General features: G+C 55.8%; 1 protein-coding gene and 1 long non-coding RNA gene across 2 annotated transcripts; one reads left to right on the top strand and one right to left on the bottom strand.

Moving 5' to 3' along the window:
• Window positions 1–1,024: 1,024 nt before the first annotated feature.
• LOC125334689 lies at window positions 1,025–12,542 on the bottom strand. The gene is made up of 3 exons (XM_048321802.1): window positions 12,140–12,542; window positions 1,713–2,060; window positions 1,025–1,404 (listed from the first exon to the last, which is right to left on the bottom strand). The coding sequence occupies exons 1-3, from the start codon at window positions 12,186–12,188 to the stop codon at window positions 1,025–1,027; spliced, it is 777 nt and encodes a 258-aa protein (XP_048177759.1). The 5' UTR covers window positions 12,189–12,542.
• Window positions 4,692–8,734, top strand: LOC125331469. Its single transcript, XR_007206064.1, has 3 exons — window positions 4,692–5,028; window positions 7,123–7,419; window positions 7,503–8,734. It is a non-coding gene; the product is annotated as an uncharacterized LOC125331469 (long non-coding RNA).
• Window positions 12,543–13,532: the final 990 nt, after the last annotated feature.

Here is a 13,532-nt window from a genome sequence, read left to right as displayed (position 1 = left end):
CTTCAGGGCACGTGTTTGTAAGAGCAGACAAGGGGCACAAGAGGCAGAGGGCCCTGCTGGCCTCAAGACCCTGGGCTCATTTCCGGTCTAAGAGAGCATCTGTACTGGCAGAGATTGACAAGGCAGAAAAAGAGTTGTGCAGTATCAGCGGGAAGAGAGGAGTGGGATTCTGTGAGAGAAACAACTCTGCAGTCAGGAAGGTCAGTGAGGAAGGAGGGAGAGGGGCTGCTCCAGGTACCAGAGCACTGACATTTCTGCAGCCTGTGATGAAGACCATGGTGAGGGGGGTTGTCCTCCTACCGCCTGTGAAAGTCCATGGTAGAGCAGAGATCCATCCTGTGGAAGATCCAAAGCCACAGCAGGTGGATGTGTCGTTAAGGAAGATGTGACCCCGTGGAAAGCCCCCACGGGAGCAAGGTCCTGGCAGGACTATGTCTCCATGGAGAGGAGCCCATTCTGGAGCTGATTTTCTGGCAGGATCTGTGGACACACGGGGGACCCATCCTGGAGGCATCTCTTCCTGAAAGACTGCACTCCGTGGACAGGACACGTTCTGAAGCAGTTGATGAAGAACTGCAGCCCATAGAAAGGACCTGTGTTGGAGAGTTTCTTGCAGAATTTTCTCCCATGGGAGGGACAACAGGCTGGAGCAGGGAAAGAGCATGAGGAAGAATAGAAACTGAATGCATCCCCCATTTCCTGTCCCCTGTGAGGGGTCTAGGCAGAAATTCAGGAGTGAAGTTCAGCCTGGAAGGAAAGCAGGGGAGTGGAGAAAGTGGTTTTGGGTTTGCCCTTATTTCTCCCTATCTTCTTCTAAATTTGTAAATAAATAAAATTCATTTCCCCAAGTCAGCCCAGTTTTCCCCATGACAGTAAGTGGTGAGGGATCTCCCTGTCCTTACCTGAACCCACATTGTTTTCATTGCAATTTGCCCCCTGTCCTGTTGATAGCGGGGAAGTGATAAAGCAGCTTGGGGGCCGTCTGACACTCTGCCAAGGTCAACCCAACCCCAAGAGTCCATGCTCATGATGGAGCAGCATCGCAGAAGAAATGGTCAGCAATGTTTTTAGTGCAGAAAGGACATTTCAGCAGCACTGACACCTGGAAGGAGATGTCCGCGGAGCCTGCTGCCCATGCCAACAGCACTGGCAGGCAGCTGTCTTCCTTTGTCATGATAGTGTTTTTCACCAAGCAGTTACAGACGGTGCCACAATGCCAGAAGGACGTGGCTGAGAGGATCAGGAACTCGGCTGCACACAGCCAGCGCTGAGAAGAGGGGCTGAGCGCTGTCGGTGACTCTAAGTTGGAGCTGCCAGTGTGGGTGTCGGTGCTGGTGTCGGTGATGGTGCCGGTGTCTCTGCCGGTGTCGGTGTTAATGCCGGTGCAGAAATCGGTGTTGGTGGCTCAGTCGGTGTCAATATCGGTGTTGGTGTCGGTGTCAATGCCGCTGTTGATGCCAATGTCAGTGCCGGTGCCGGTGTCTCTGTCGGTGCCGGTGCCGGTGCCGGTGTCTCTGTCGGTGTCAGTGCCGGTGCTGGTGTCGGTGTCTCTGTCGGTGTCAGTGCCGGTGTCGGTGTCTCTGTCGGTGCCGGTGCCGGTGTCGGTGTCGGAAGCGCCCCGGCAGCCCGGCACGAGCGGGGCGAGGCGGCCCCGGCGGCCGAGCGGCAGCGCCCCCTGCTGGCCGCGGGCGGCGCTGCGGCCCCGGCCCCGCCCGGCCCCGCCCGCGGCGGTTCGTGCCCGGCCGCAGCCCCGGCTCCTCTGCCCGTGTCCCCCAGCGCGCAGTAATACACGGCCGCGTCCCCGCGCCGGGGCCGCCGGAGCCACAGCGCGCTGCTCCGGCGATCTGCCGACACCCACAGACCGCCCGCAATGTCCGGCAGCTCTTTGGACTCTTTCACAGTGAGCGCGAGCAGTTCGGGTCCTCGGCCCGGGAGCTGACGGTACCACTGGATCCAGTCTCCGGTCTGGATTTTGGGATGTGAGCAGCTGATGTTGATGCCGGTGTTCTCGGTGGTCTCCAGCCGTGGCTCCTGCTGGACCTGGGCTCTGGCCACAGCCACTGCCGGGGAGAAAAGAAGAATCACTTTCCGTCAGCAGCAAATGCCGTGCACGCGGACAGGGGATAGGGCAGAGGCGGACAGATCAGAGCTAAATGGGATATGTTTTGAGAATAAAGTATGGAGAGACAATTTCTGCGAGAGTGATTGTATGGACATTGTATGTGGGATATTTAGGAGAAGAGTCAGACTGCAGAAGGGGAGATTGGAATGACGAAAAGGGATTGACTGCAATGAATGGGCGGGTGGATGAAGGAATGAACGAATGAAGGAATGGCTCAAGAACTGGAGTAATAAAAGCGGCAAGTTCGGAGGGAATGGATTCATTAAGGAGAGAAAGGATGAGGGCAGTGGGTGCAAAAAGGGAGAGGAGGAGCAGGAGTGCCAGAGACGAATCCCGAGCCCAATGCTGATCCCAGGCAGATCCAGACCCAGCCCCGGCCACCGCCACCTCCACTGCCACCCCCGCGCACCGAGCAGCACCGCGGCCAGCGCCGCCAGCGCCGCGCCCCGGCCCCGCCGCATCCCGCCGCTCCGCCGCCCGAGCATCGCTGCTCCCGCCAGCCCCGGCTCTCTGCTGCGGCCGTGCCGCCTCCTCTCCGCCGCCTCCACTCCTCTTCTGTCCTCTCCGCCGCCGCCAGCTCCGCCCCGGGGCTGAGCCCTGCACCGGCGCCGCTCGGGCTCTCACCGAGTCCTGGCACGGAACGGAGGCGAGGCGAACGCGGCGGGAATGGGGCGGCGGTCCGGACTCTGCACTTCGGAGGCGGCGGGGCCGGGGTGGGTGCCAGGGGATCGGGCTGGTATCGTGGAGCTCAAGATTGACACTCCATGTGTTCCTTTCACTCCCATGATCTGTTCCCTCGCATTCTCCCTTTGCTGTCACCTGGCGACTCCTGAATTGGCCTTCAGGGCACTGAAAAGAAATCCACTCACATGGATACAGGAGGTGGACAGGGACCCTCAGTCTTTCTCCCTGGCCACGAATCCAACCTGAGGCAGCACACGGGAGAAGCAGCTGTGCACTGGCCTGGAGACACATGTCTGTGTGTGTGTGTGTGTGAGCACTCGCAGCCATGCTGAGGCACTCTCAACCTTCCAAACAGAATTAAGCTAAGAATCCAAACTTGGGTGAAACCTTTGTTGGGGCCTGCAATTGGCAGAAGCAGAGCGTGATGTTTAGAGCAGCTGGGAAAGGAGGTCTCAGGAAGCAGGGACTGCATTTCAGTGCCTCTTCCCTGGCCAAATCTCCTGCAGGCTGCTACATCCTTGTTCAACTGCACCCAGGCTCCTTCTGAATCTGGGAAAATGCTGCTCTGTGATGGTCAGGGCAGAGCAGTGGACAGTGTCTCCAGTGCGATCAATGCATTTCACTTGTTGAATAACACACACACACACACACACACACACACACACACACAGAGGCTCCTGGAGGCTCCTGCACATTGGTGTGGCTTTGTGCATGAATTTGTGCTCCCACATGGATTCCTGTGGACCCTGGCCGCACAGAAGCGCACACAAACCAGGAGCACAGGCAAGAACACAACCAAGCATGGATGCTGCTGAGGACACCTGGGAACAACTGTGGCAGGGCTGGAGCCTTGTGGGGAAGGACAAGGAGTCAGGCAAGGCCATGGCACAGTTTGTGTACTCACAGGCTGAACAGAGGGTAAGATGTCAAACAAGGCCCGAACACTTTCCTGAAGGCGGTTTTAACAGGACAGGGTCAAAACCAGCTGCCCAGTGCCCATACGTGGGGAGGTAAAACCCGGTGACCATCAGGGTGAGCTGAGGAGTGAAGAAGGGAGGGCATATATGTAAGTGTGTGGGAATAGATATGTGTTGGGATGTGCTTTATGTGTGCACATCTCTGTACAGGAATGTTCATGTAGATGTGTGTGGGAAGACTTGGGTGCAGGAGAAGAAACAGGAGTGAGCGTGTGTGTTTGCATATCTGTGGGTACATGCCGGAAGAAGTATCTGTGCCTGGATCTCCTTTGGCAATGTGTGTGCACACATCTCTTCCTAAATGCAGAGCAGAGCTATGAGTCACTCTTTGGGTGTATGCAAGCTCCAGAGGTTTTTTGTGGTACCGTGAACTTGTGTATGTGCAAATGGATGTGTGAGTTCTTTAATTACTTCTTTTCTATTCTGGGTGCTGCTTTATTCCCAGAAAGCCTTCAGGGAGGCTCAGGGAGGTGACGGAACTGAGGAGAAGCGACACCAGTTTAAACGAGGGTAAATAGGCATTGAGCGTGTCAGCCTTTTCTCTGTCATTTCTCAGCAGGTCCCCTTCGTCACCGAGCAATGAACCAGCATCTCCTGAGCCTTCCTTTGGCTGCCAATAGGCTCCGAAATACCTTCCCTGATTCCACTGACCCTGCCTGCGGTGTTCCTCTCCAGCAAATTGTTTTGTGCACGTTGCAGGGGAGCAGCCTTGTGCTCGGCGGAGTCTCTCGCGGAAGGCCAGTCCGTGTGCTGGGCCCGTGATCGCTCCCGGCCGGGGGCCCGGGGGTCCCGCGCGCGGCTCCGTCCCTGCCCCGCCGGGGCCGTGAGCCGGAAGCCGAGCGCCCCCTGCTGGCCGCGGGCGGCGCTGCGGCCCCGGCCCCGCCCGGCCCCGCCCGCGGCGGTTCGTGCCCGGCCGCAGCCCCGGCTCCTCTGCCCGTGTCCCCCAGCGCGCAGTAATACACGGCCGCGTCCCCGCGCCGGGGCCGCCGGAGCCACAGCGCGCTGCTCCGGCGATCTGCCGACACCCACAGACGACCCGCAATGTCCGGCAGCTCTTTGGACTCCTTCACAGTGACCGCGAGGCGTTCGGGTCCTCGGCCCGGGAGATGACGGTACCACTGGATCAATTCTGTCCTTTGTATCTTGGGATGTGAGCAGCTGATGTTGATGCCGGTGTTCTCGGTGGTCTCCAGCCGTGGCTCCTGCTGGACCTGGGCTCTGCCACCAGCCACTGCCAAGAAAGGAGTAAGAAAATCCAAAGCTCAGCTATGATCGTTCAGCTTTGCTGTTTCTTTTCCCACAGAGACAATCAGGAGCAGGGGCAGTGAGACAGAGCCAATCTTTTAAAAGATGAGGAGGAATGCACCTTTTCAGGCATGGAGAATGGTGCTGGTGTGTTTTGGAAATTGATGCATGGAGAAATAGAAATGTCGGCTGCATGGAGGGATGGACAGCAAGAGGGAAAATGGACAGGAGGGCTGGGTTTGCAACAGGGAATTATGATAGGCTGAATTCAGAAGAAAAAATGACTTTTGATGCACAGGGGGACGTGTGGATGTATGGAATAAAGGAGACATGCAGGAGATCAAAGTTATGGATATGAAACAATCAGAGGGAGCTATGAGAGAGGTCTCGGAGTAGAAAGAGAGGCAAGGGATGATGCTTGGAAGGAAGGGTGAGGCTGTGTGGGTGGATGGATGAAGAGTAGACAGGGAAAGGAGTTGTTACAATGAAGGGTAGAGGGCTTTCTGATCAGGGCAATAATAGCTGAGCATGCAGAGGAAGGAGAAGGGTGCATTGCAAAGCAGGCACAGACACAAGCAGGCTCATGCCAAGAGAGATGGGGACTTGGAGGGTTCGGGAAGGGGGATGAGATATGACAGAGATATGACCAAAGAAGGGGTTAGGAGACGTTGAAAGAGATAGAGCAGCCCCGCGCCGGGATCCCTGGGGAACATCCCAAACCCAGCCCCGACCCTCATTCTCCGCCGCTACCCCGCGCACCGAGCAGCAGCGCGGCCAGCGCCGCCAGCCCCGCGCCCCGACACCGCCGCATCCCGCCGCTCCGCCGCCCGAGCACCGCTGCCCCCGCCCAGCCCCGGCTCCCCTCGCCTTCCCTTTCCTTCTCTCGCCTGCCTTCCCCCTCGCTGCCAGCTCCGCCCCGGGGCTGAGCCCTGCGCCGGTGCCGCTCTGGCTCTCGCCCGGGCTCAGAGCACTCAGGGGCTCTGCACGGGCACAGCTTGGTGTCTTGGCAAATGGACTCTCCCCCTCCTCCAGCAAGGACGTCCCGGCGAGAATCAGCCTGCACAGAACCAGCTGCAGCCTGAGGCAGCAGCAGCGCCCCGGCCCAGGAGATGGAGCAGCTTCCCGGAGCTGCTTCCGAGCACAGGGGCTGGAAACATCCTGGAGATGGCAGAGAACCTCCCTTCAGCTGCAGCCCCACGACGATCACTCTGAGCTGTGTTGTGGCCAAAGGAGTTTGAGGAAAGAGGTGCACATGGGCATGTGGGCATCAGGGCCAGGGGTTATTACTTCTTCTGGACTATTGCTTAATAAAACTCCCCATATTCCATCTCATGAGCACTCCAGAGAGCAGGTCCATCTTCTCTCTTTCCTCTCAGAAAGTCGTGCTAGAAAGCAAGAACGTCAGCCTGAGACATCTCTTCTCCAAGAGAAGCAGGCCAAGCCATTGTCCTCTCCTTGCATGTCATCTTTGTCAGGCCTCTAATTGACTTGGTGGCCTTGGAGGCACTTGCTTCAGGATGTCGATTTCCTTCTTGGAACAAGGATCTCCAGCATGGATGCAGTACTCCCAAGGGTTACCTTTTCTCTCAAGGGCTGAAGGGACAGGGTCACCTTCTCGGACCTGCTGACAACACTTGGACTCATACAGCTCAGGGCGCAGTTGGCCTCCCTTGCTGCAAGTGCTCATTGCTGTCTCATGTTCTGCTGGGTGTCTCCTGAAATCCCTCACTCTTTTCTGGGAGGGGTCTGTCCATGTCTTCTGAAGAAGAGCTGTGCCTGACAGTCAAGGCCTGTTCCTCTCACTGCGTGTTATCCATGGACTTCTGAGAGCTCCCCACTTTCCAGTACTCATGGTGTTCATGAAAACATTAACAGTATTACCATTAACAGGGTCTTCCTACTAACTTCTCTTACTAGGCCTGGGCTTTGCAGGAAAATAACAATTCTGAGCCTGGTAGGACAGGCACTTTTCCGCACACCTTATGCCTGAACCCATTTGTCACTAATTTGGTCATAAAGGAAACATGAGGGAGGCTCTGTTAGGTCTTGTGAAATTCTGGGTCCAAATCTCCCCTGCTCTTCCCTTCTCTGCAGTGCCCATGACCTTGTGATAAAGGGATGAGGTTGGCCCTCAGCTACTCCCAAGCTGCAGCTCAAAAGCACATCCACGAGGAAAAGAGTCAGCCCTGGCTGAGCTTGCCAGCAGAACTGCCTGGCACTGATGCCGCTGAGGTCACAGAAGGACAGCAAGAAGCCCTCAGCTGCACCAGCTGCACACTGGATCTGAGCACCACCTGCACGTTGGATCGATGCCCAGCCAGTCCCGGGGCAGTGATTGGCACCTCCTGCACCACTCCCCCCCAGCTGATACACTGAGCATGGCATCATACGGTATGGAAGCTCCCTTTGGCAATGTGGATCAGGTGTCCTGGCCATGATCCCTCCTATCTTACTGTGCACCTTGTCATTGGCAGGACATGAGGCACTGGAAAGCCCTTGACTGAGGGTAAGCACTACTGAGCCAGAACTAAACCATCAGTGTGTTACAACATCATTCTCAGACTAAATCCACAACACACCTCTGTGCCACCTTCTAAGAAGATGCAGCAGGATGTTCTGCCTTGGGAGGGGTAAAGCAGCTCAACCTTTGCCCTATTTGCAAAAGTGATCAGTGATGGGTGGGGAAGGGGGGGAGTCACACTAGTTTTGGTGTTGCACAGTGCTGAGAGCAGTCTGACTCATCAATCCCAAAATTAAACATTCTGAAGGAGAATAGTGTTTCCTGACACAAACTAACATTGGTGACGATGTGGCAGGCAGAGTTCCTGACAAAGGAACCAACAAGCAATAGTACTGAAAACTTCCCTAAAGCCGCTGAGCTAAGGGCTGCTGAGGTGGCGCAGCTCGACGAGCAACATCTGCCTGACTTTATGCTATAAAAACCCAGTGCCACTTTGAAAGGGCAGGGAGGTCTAACACACCTTTCTAGGAGTACGTTGGAAATACACTCCTTGAGGGGGGAGATCCCCTCCAAGTCACTTCTCAAGGCAGGGAAAATGAGATTTTCCCATGGTCATTTGTATTGTGAGTTACATCAATATCTACTTAATAGTTGTTAAGCTAACTTTGAAGTTATTGATTTGATGAATAGGGCACTATTCTGGTAGTTATAACTCTCTATACATTGTAGTAAATAATTCGGATTAAAACCTTTTATCCTAATCATTATCATCATCGATCAAACTAGTAATTCCTTTTATTCATATAAATATATTTAGGTTACCATCCTTAGACGAGTCCCTTCAAGGCAAACATGTCTGGGAACAGCACCTCGTGCAAACACCTATACCCAGAGTCAGACACACTGCTTCTCTTTGGCTGCAGGACTCCCAGCAAAACCCTCTTTGGTATAACCTCCTCACTCAAGATTAGGGTATGATGACTGACACTTGTGTGGGGATGAAAGTCCTCAAAAGGGTGAGGTGATATCTTATAAACCCAGGAATTTTCCTGCCTTATCGAATGCAGTGAAAAGGTGTTAGGGTGTCGTGAAAGACGAGGGATGTTTTGACAGGGGGCAAAGATAGGGAAAGAGAATGATGGAAGTTTTGCGACTGCAGGGGGGCGAGGGTGCCGGTGTCGGTGCCGGTTTCTCTGTCGGTGTCTCTGTCGGTGTCTCTGTCGGTGTCAATGCCGGTGTCGGTGTCTCTGTCGGTGCCGGTGCCGGTGTCGGTGTCGGTGTCTCTGTCGGTGTCTCTGTCGGTGAATCTGTCGGTGTCTCTGTCAATGCCGGTGTCGGTGTCTCTGTCGGTGTCGGTGCCGGTGTCGGTGTCTCTGTCGGTGTCGGTGCCGGTGCCGGTGTCGGTGTCGGAAGCGCCCCGGCAGCCCGGCACGAGCGGGGCGAGGCGGCCCCGGCGGCCGAGCGGCAGCGCCCCCTGCTGGCCGCGGGCGGCGCTGCGGCCCCGGCCCCGCCCGGCCCCGCCCGGCCCCGCCCGCGGCGGTTCGTGCCCGGCCGCAGCCCCGGCTCCTCTGCCCGTGTCCCCCAGCGCGCAGTAATACACGGCCGCGTCCCCGCGCCGGGGCCGCCGGAGCCACAGCGCGCTGCTCCGGCGATCTGCCGACACCCACAGACCGCCCGCAATGTCCGGCAGCTCTTTGGACTCTTTCACAATGAGTGCTAGGAATTCGGGTCCTCGGCCCGGGAGATGACGGTACCACTGGATCCAGTCGGTCTTCTGGATTTTGGGATGTGAGCAGCTGATGTTGATGCCGGTGCCCTCGGTGGTCTCCAGCCGTGGCTCCTGCTGGACCTGGGCTCTGGCTGCAGCCACTGCCAAGGAGAAAAGAAGAATCACTTTTCTTAAACAGAAAATGTGGTTCAGGGGGAGATGGGAGAGGAGGACAGATCAGAGCTAACTGGGGTATATTTTGAGAATAAAGGATGGAGAGATTATTTCTCGGAGAGTGTTTGGGTGAGGACGAGAACGTATGAGGGATGTTTTGAAGGAAAATCAGAACGAAATGAAAAAAGCAGACTGGCTGAGAGGTATACATGGATGGATGGATGGATGGATGGATGGATAAAGACATGGAGAAAAAAGGCAAAGTGGGAAGCAATTACTTCAGAGAGGGAAGAAAGTATGACAGCGGAGGAGGAGACAGAGGGTAAATAAGAAACGAAAAGGAGCAGGAGGGTAAGAGATGACTTTTGGGCTGGGGACGGTCTCACACAGCCCGCCGACCCGGACGCCCCGACAGCACCATCCACACACACCGAGCAGCAGCGCGGCCAGCGCTGCCAGCCCCGCGCTCCGACACCGCCGCATCCCGCCGCTCCGCTGCCCGAGCATCCCTGTCCTGTCCTGTCCTGTCCTGTCCTGTCCTGTCCTCTCCTCTCCTCTCCTCTCCACCGCCTCCAGCTCCGCCCCGGCCGGGCTCAGACCCCGCCTCTCACAGCACCACCACAATGAGCGACACAAGGACGTTTGCCATTGCCAGGGACAAGAGACAGCTGCGTCCCATCCCACACAGCACCGACACTGCATCGGAAGCAGATCCGCTCCGCCACTGGCAGCCCACGGGCGGCAGGATTGCCGAGCCTCTCGCCGTGCCCCCAAGGCACAGCTCCTCCTTTTGCCCTCTGCAGCGCTGCTGAGAGCGGCTGTGTCCCGGCTGGGGCGGAGGGCACGGGGGCTGCCAGCCGTGCTGAAGCCGCGCCCGTGCTGTTTGTCCCGAGTTCAACTGATCCTCCGAGCTGGAGTGAAACCGTCCTTGTGGAGCCTGAAATCAGCATCAGCGGAGCGTGAGCTTTGGAGGGGCAGGAGAGGGAGGGCTCAGGAGACAGGGGCTGCAGTTCAGTGCCTCTTCCCTTGAGACATCTGTAGCGGGCAGCTGCCGTCCCCACTCAGCTGCGCTCAGGCTCCTTCTGACCCTGGCAAGCTGCTCTCTGAGCTGCTCAGGGCCAGAGCAGTGCTCGGTATCCCTGGCCCAGTCAGGAAATTCCCTCGCGGTGAGGGACACACATGCACAGACACGGCTTCGTGCACAGCAGTGTGGAGCCCCACACAAATCTGTGCTTCACGTGTGTCCATGCAAACGGGGCTGCTCCAAGAGCACACGAGGCAGGGACACAGAACCAGCCCTGGGCTCTGCTGAGGACGTGTGGGGCCAAAGCAGCAGGGCTGGAGTGTGGAAGGACAAGGTCCCAGACAAGCACAAGGGCACTTTTTCTTCACTTAGAGACTGCACAGGGTGGAAATGAGTCAAAATAGTCCAGAACATTTTCCCGAGGGAAGTGCTAGCATGGATGGGGTGAAAACCATCAGGCCATTGTACAGACGTGGGGAGGTCCCGTCTGGTGAGCATCGGGGCGACCTCAGGTTCCCTTGCCCCAAGCTCACCCTCTCACAGACACATCCCCTCCCTCCCTCCCTCCCTCCGCTGGCTTGTTGCACAGCCGAGGAAGTTCCCTGCACCAGGGTGTCTTGCACAGCACAGAGGTACAAGGCACTGTCAGAGACCTCCACTTCCTCCACCTGCAGGACACTGTATTTCCCCGTAGTGTTCAGGTGCGTGGTGATACGGCCGCTGTGCTTGGCGCCAGGCCCTGCGTGATAGGAGACCAGCTGTGGGGCTTGGCCTTTCCGCACCTGGTACCAGAGCAATGCCCTAAAATTACTGATCTGGTATGTGCAGGTGGTCTGGAAGGGATGTCTCTGCTCCACTATGACTTGTCCATCTTCCTGGGTGACCGTGATCTGCCCCGTGGTGCCTGGAAGAAAGTGAAGGTCAGCAGCTCCACAGGGAAGGACTGTGGGAAGCAAATCAAAATGGGATGCAAAACCCTGGTTGAAGAAAGCTTTCTGCCTTGTAGGAGTCCTGAGAGATTTTGGGCAGGAGTTGGGAGCTCTTTGCACTGCATGACCCAAAGGAGAGCTGTGTTGTGTCTGTCTCCTGCTCCGACTGCTCAGAGGATCAGGGAACAGCCTGTCCTGCCTGAACTTTGTGTGCTGGAAGCAGCACCCCTCCAGCAGCCTGAGGAGCCCATCGAGGTGCAGCAAAAGTTTTCATCCTGCTTCGCCATTCCTGTCACCTCTGAGGGCTCCTAGATCCCTGAGTACACACAATGCTGAGCTTGGAAAGAGGGAGCCCTGGTTGTGGTGCCAGCCCAAAGAACACGGGAAGCCACGGCAGAGCTGGCTCAGCCTGGAGGCAGAATGGGACACCCTGTTATTGTAATGAAATGGGAACTTTGAGGTACCTGGGGCAGGTATCTCAGAATTTGCATTAAAACAGGAGCAATATACAACTGCAGAGACAGCTGAGATTTCCTGTGGTGACTGCAGGAGGATCAGAAGAGAGGCAGAGGAGGTGGATTGAAGGCAAGAGAAAAGACAGAGAAGGACTCTGAGGTTTCTCTTCTCTCCCTTCCCTTTTCCTTTACAAATCTAAGAGCTTCTTGAGCAAACACTTGCAAAACCACAAACAGAAGCAGAGATTTCGCAGCCCTTTCCCTCTATTCACTGATATTTCCCCACACGATCCTGGTAAGGCTGTTGAGGGTTTCCTGGGAGAAAGAAGAAGGGTGCCTTAGGGAAAAGCCAGGACTTACCCAGGAGCTGGCCCAGGAAGACCGTGAGGATGAGATAGGCGAGGTGCATGCCGAGACCAAGCTGCGTGTTTGCTGAGTGAGGGAGAGGCAGAAACCACCTGCCAGCCCCGAGATAACAGAGCCGCCGGAAACCACTCTCTGGGAGCAGCAAAGGAAGGAGCGGAGGCGGGGCAGAGAAATGACCTGTCCTTCCAGTGCCTGAAATGCTCCTTCTGCGTGTCTCCCTCCTCCAGCAGCTGCCCCCGTGCCTCCCTCAGCCACCGGCATTCTGACCATTCCGTGCCTCTGGGGCCTCAGTCATGGGAAGGGGCTGTTCCCGCTCAGCTCGCAGTGGAGTCCTCACCTCCCCAGCTGGAATCACCAGCTCTGCTGCACACCCAGTGCTGGGCATCTGGGAGGTCAAGGGCTTCTTCCCCAATGAGCTTCTCATCTTCCCGTGGTGTCCTCAGCTCTGTGGGGTCATTGCTATTTCCTCTGGGAACATCAGATTCCACTGTCTCTGTCGCTTCTCCCCTGCCTTCCTTCAACTCCCTGGGATAAACGCCCAGCTCCCTTCCTCCCACCCCCTTTTCCGAGTCAACTCCAGAGTGATCCCATACTGGTCATTTTGGTTTCGTCTAAAATGGGTTTGTCACAAAACCCCCTCGAGAATGACGTGAATAATAAATAATACAGGTAATGATAATGGTCATATGAGGAACATTCTCATGCAACTGTTGCACCTCCCCATGGTTTAGAAGGAGGTTTTTAGAGAAGTGGAGGGTCCTGAGGCTGTCACAGATTTTCCAGCTGAAAGAGCTGGATCAAGCTTACCCTGTTATGGGCTCCTTTGATGCTTGTGCCTTCTTAAGCTTCAGAACAGAGATAAGACAATAAGACACGTACAGGGAGATGAGGATTCTGCACTTGTGCTGAGAAGAGATACCAGGGCCACATCACTGCAGTCTGTCCTTTCCTAGGCCTTGTGTGTCCTCTCTCATCATGGCTCCACAACCTCACAAGCTTTCCTTGCTGACAGCTCCCTCATCCCACAAGACCCGCTCAAACCTCCATTGTTGTCATGTTCCTCTGTAGCAGTGAAAGCTTCTCTGGACTCAGGCCGAAAGGGAAGTCAGATTTCAGGGGCTGAATTAAAACCTTTGGATAAGCTGAGATACATGAAGTCACACCAAAGTGAAATAGAAATATAGATCTTTAACTTTTAGTAGAAATATATGCTAAGTGCCTTAAACATTGAAAAGCTGCAGCAGAGACCTTAAACTTAGTTTTTACTACAGCAGTGTTGCCTATTCACAGAATTTCTTTACTTTAGACAAAATATAGATAGAACTATGTGCTTCATATTTTTTAGATAGAGTGTTCACATAAACAATAAGAGCTGATAGAAACTGTA

The sequence above is a fragment of the Corvus hawaiiensis genome, chromosome 1, assembly GCF_020740725.1.
Source record: "Corvus hawaiiensis isolate bCorHaw1 chromosome 1, bCorHaw1.pri.cur, whole genome shotgun sequence".
Taxonomy (NCBI): Eukaryota; Metazoa; Chordata; class Aves; order Passeriformes; family Corvidae; genus Corvus; species Corvus hawaiiensis.
This window is presented reverse-complemented; position numbering and strand designations above follow the sequence as displayed.

Bases quoted from the DNA above. Each gene is read 5' to 3' on its own strand.
- LOC125334689 (XM_048321802.1), bottom strand. From the start codon at position 12,188: ATGCACCTCGCCTATCTCATCCTCACGGTCTTCCTGGGCCAGCTCCTG. The intron at 2,061-12,139 runs GTAAGTCCTGGC...TCTCCCCGGCAG, and splicing joins CTTCCTGGGCCAGCTCCTGG to TGGCTGTGGCCAGAGCCCAG. The intron at 1,405-1,712 runs GCGGGGCCGGGG...ACACCGACTGAG, and splicing joins ACCGCCGCGGGCGGGGCCGG to CCACCAACACCGATTTCTGC.